Source organism: Solanum verrucosum, unplaced genomic scaffold (genome assembly GCF_900185275.1).
Source record: "Solanum verrucosum unplaced genomic scaffold, falcon-dt-bn FXZP01000062.1, whole genome shotgun sequence".
In the NCBI taxonomy this organism is placed as follows: Eukaryota; Viridiplantae; Streptophyta; class Magnoliopsida; order Solanales; family Solanaceae; genus Solanum; species Solanum verrucosum.
In genome coordinates this window covers 4,021,007-4,025,099 of record NW_026020477.1, presented here as the reverse complement: position 1 = coordinate 4,025,099, position 4,093 = coordinate 4,021,007, and the positions used below count along the sequence as shown (strand labels likewise).

Genomic DNA, 4,093 nt, shown 5'->3' with positions numbered 1-4,093 from the left:
CCCCTGTCCACTACATTAAATCAACACCAAATCCCATTTGAGCACCCCTAGATCTTGGAGTTTTAGCCACCCATCACAAAAAGTAAAGAAATTATACCTTTCATGAAACCAGCCATGCATAACTTGAAATCAAGAAAGTAAGAGTAAACTCACGTTGGATTTAACTTCAATTTATCAAATTCAACCTTCAAATTGTAAAACCCCAAAACTAGAAAATTGTTCTTCAAATGTAAAGTTTAATAACTATGAACTCTTCCTTATGTTCTATCGCACTGTTCAACCTCTCTGTTCCACACTATTCAACTTTTATCCTTTGGGCTATTTATACTTTCTCAAAATTTGGCCAAAAATCCACTTTGTCCTTCTTTTTCTTTTTAAAATTTAATGTACCGCAAATGTGAACTGGTTCAAACAAATCATATATCAAAAGGATTTCATATCTAGATTTTGAGATTATTTAGAGGAAATTGAGTTGGGAGAAAATGAATAGAAGTTAATGTTTATTTCATGTATAGTTAATGTAAATTTCATGTATAGTTAAACTATATTTAACTTTTTTGAGTGTATCATAATATATATTAATGTATTTGCAAAATGTATCAGTAAGTTATGTTCAACTTTTTTAGTGTATCATAATGTATAGTCAACTTATACTTTCTATGAAATTTGACTACCTTTTTTTTATGAATATAAGAACATAATTATATTTAGGGAAAAAAGTGTGATATACCCTTCAACTTTGCCATTTAAAACTGATATAAAGTGGCTCATATATACCCATATTGTTATAAAAATGACTCACATATACTCTTTCTTCTAACGGAAGTGAAAAAAAATTAATTTTAATTTAATCTTTTAATTCTATTTTTTGAAAAAAATATAATCCATATGAGGTATATTTGATCCTTCCTTCTCACATATATATTTTTTTAACTTTTTTGTTTCAACGACTAATTTAAATTTATTATTTTAAGGGTCAAATTTATTTATGTTTCACTAATTTTCTTGTAAAATTTATTATAGATGCCCTATTGTTTATTATTTTACAAATACAAAACTAAATTATAATATAGCCGCACAAAATTTAGTTTTAAATTTTTTCTTTACATTAAAGAATGAAATAAAAATAAAGGTATAAGAAACTCGAATAATGATAATCAAAGAAATCAAAAAATAATAATTTTTGTATGAAAAAGATTAAAATATACCTTGAACTTTGTTAGAAGGATCACATATATACCCCTACATGAATTTTTCTAAAATTTAAAGTAAAAAAAATATATCTAAAACTAATTTTTTCACGTCCATTCGATAAAGGGTATATGTGAGCTCCTTTTGTAACGGAAAAGGTATATGTAAGTCATTTGTATAACGGTAAGAGTATATATAAGGCAATTTCATAATGAAAGATACATCAGTTCTAAATGACAAAGTTGAAGGATATATCAGACCTTTTCCCCTCATATTTATCATAAATTAATTTCTTTATTGCACGAAGTATATATTTAAAACTTATCTTTTAAATTATTAATCCTTTTTTTAAAGTGTTTCTGAACAACATTTCCATTACTGCCCCTACGGCCTAAGCTATATGTATATATATATATCCTCTATTCGTAACTGGAAGCAAGTAAAGGAGAGGTATTGAGTAATTAGGGTTTTTGATATATCAGAAAGCGCAGCCTCAGCCTCTGCTTTGTGAAGATGGGTCACTCTAACATCTGGAACGCTCACCCCAAGAACTACGGCCCTGGTTCCCGCACCTGGTATCTTATCATTTTTTTCTCCCTTGTTTGATTTAATTTCAAGTAGAGAAGATGATTGAGAGAGATCTTTAATTCAATTATTTCATTCAATTTCATCGTTACAATTATATGCTTGTATGTATCAACTCTTATGATTTATTGCGGCAGTCAGTTTGCGATTTTTTCAATCAGGAGTCTTGATTAAATTGGTACTTGTATATTAGTGTTATAGTGATATGATGGTAGTGGTGGCCTTTCGATTTTCACTTGAGTTCAAAATATGAAAAAGTAAACACTGGATAATTTCTAAGCATGTATAAATTGTGTAATTGATGATATGCCTTCTCCTTTTTCTAGGGTTGGTAGCTTATGGAACATACATTCCTGATAAAATTATTCCTAGTGCATTGTGTTTATTTCCTTTCAATGATATACAGCTGTTTAATCTGTTCCGTATATGATCTTTTTTTCCCTTCTGCAAATACTGACCGGACATTTGTAGGTGTGTGGTTATGCATTTGCTGTAGATAACATCTGCTGATAAGTGTTATATTTCTAGTGCTTATTGGAATGGATCAGATGTTTTTCTGTGCAAGTTTTGGTTTTTGTTTTTTTCCTATCATTTGATGCAAATTAGGAGAGTATTACTCAAGAAACTGTATATTGGATATAGTTTAATTCCTTTTGAGCTTCCCTATGTGGGACTCTGATTTGCTTTGGCAAGATGAGCTTGTGTTAAGATGATGAGCTTGCGTTGAACATTTGATTTTGGTTTTCATGACATCTTTTATTTTGAGTATACCATGACCATGACCATAGTGCTAGACCATGTACCTATGGATGTTTATTCATTCTTTCAGCTTCCTCTAGTTGGAATGATGTACCTCTAGATACTCATTCGTTCCTTTTGGCTTCCCCTAGTTGGATTTGCTTTCATGTTAAGAGTCTTACCAAAAGAGATTGAATGCATATCTAATTTCTCATGTGGAAAATTGGTGTTTTATGCAGCCGTGTGTGTGGAAATCCACATGCAATTATTAGGAAGTATGGACTCATGTGCTGCAGGCAGTGCTTCCGCAGCAATGCCAAGGAAATTGGTTTCATAAAGGTAAAATGCTGAATCTGCATAGGCATAGTCATGAATATAAAGAAGCTGAATCCTTTTGTTTACACCCTGCTCCCTCCGTATTGGTTGGATTGTGAGTTGTATCAAGCTGAGCTCTACTTGTTTACGGTCAGAGACACGTTAAGCTCTGCTTGTGTAAGGTCAGAGACACGTTAAGCTCTGTTTGTCTACTGTCAGAGACAAGCTGAGCTCTGCTTGTTACCCTTATGTTTGCAACTAAATAGCAACAGAAATGTGGAAATTCAGATATCTGCTTTGTAAATCACATTCCACTGTCATCTAATATAATGAAGTACTTGAAGATTTTTCCAAGCTTATGGCTGTAGCCATTTCATTAATTATACGGCCCCTTATAACCTAAACTCTTGGTTCAAAGAACCCCTCAAAGTATGTTTCTTTAGCATTTTTGATTTGCCAATAGCCATTAAAACCTGTCAGCGATTTCTCAAAACTTGATTACAAATGATTCATTGACTATTTAGTTCATTTTGGTTTTTGGATTGTCTTTTGATTCTTTTCACCTTTTAGCAAGTGATTGATCTCTTTGATTTGTATTGCAGTACCGCTGATCGGGGCCAGTTTCAGTAGAGGATCTCTTCATATGGTGCAATGGGATTCTTTTGATTTATGTTAGCGGATTTATAGTGGATTGCTTTCAGACTTATATATCACTGTGTTTAGCTTTGTTTCAGTGTTCTATTTTCATCTACTTTTTTCCCTACATAACTCTTTTGTTAGTGGGATTGAATTGATGGGGATTTAAGTTCCCAAATGAGTACCTTATAATATCGTTTTATGTCAATGAAATAGTCAGAATTATATTATCTACATGATGTCTAGTCTGTTTGGTTTGATTTTTTCATAAGAAATATCTATAATCAATTACGTCAGTGGCCTATAAATTTAGAAACCAAATCAAAACCACCATGAAGATGTTTCTTATATCTTCCTAAGATTTCTCTTTCTCCTTCTTTATTTTCCGTTATTTTTTTCAAAATAATTATGCTTTTAAAAATTTCTGAAAATAACTACTTACATTTTCTCTTTCCTCAATAATATTATACTATTTATATCTTTCCAAGATTTCTTCTTTTGCCTTCTTTATTTAATTTAAAACATTTATAAATATAATTGTAATTAAAATATTACATATGTAATTGTTATTTATATATATAAAGATAAATTAAATTAAATTAGATATAAGCAAAGTTATTTTTATCTC

The 4,093-nt window shown here is 30.5% G+C and overlaps 1 protein-coding gene across 1 annotated transcript; it reads left to right on the top strand.

Moving 5' to 3' along the window:
• The first annotated feature begins 1,622 nt into the window (after positions 1-1,622).
• On the top strand, positions 1,623-3,690 carry LOC125809263 (40S ribosomal protein S29). The gene is made up of 3 exons (XM_049488928.1): positions 1,623-1,766; positions 2,754-2,853; positions 3,432-3,690. Exons 1-3 carry the CDS (start codon positions 1,705-1,707, stop codon positions 3,438-3,440), a joined length of 171 nt encoding a protein of 56 aa, XP_049344885.1. The 5' UTR covers positions 1,623-1,704; the 3' UTR covers positions 3,441-3,690.
• Positions 3,691-4,093: the final 403 nt, after the last annotated feature.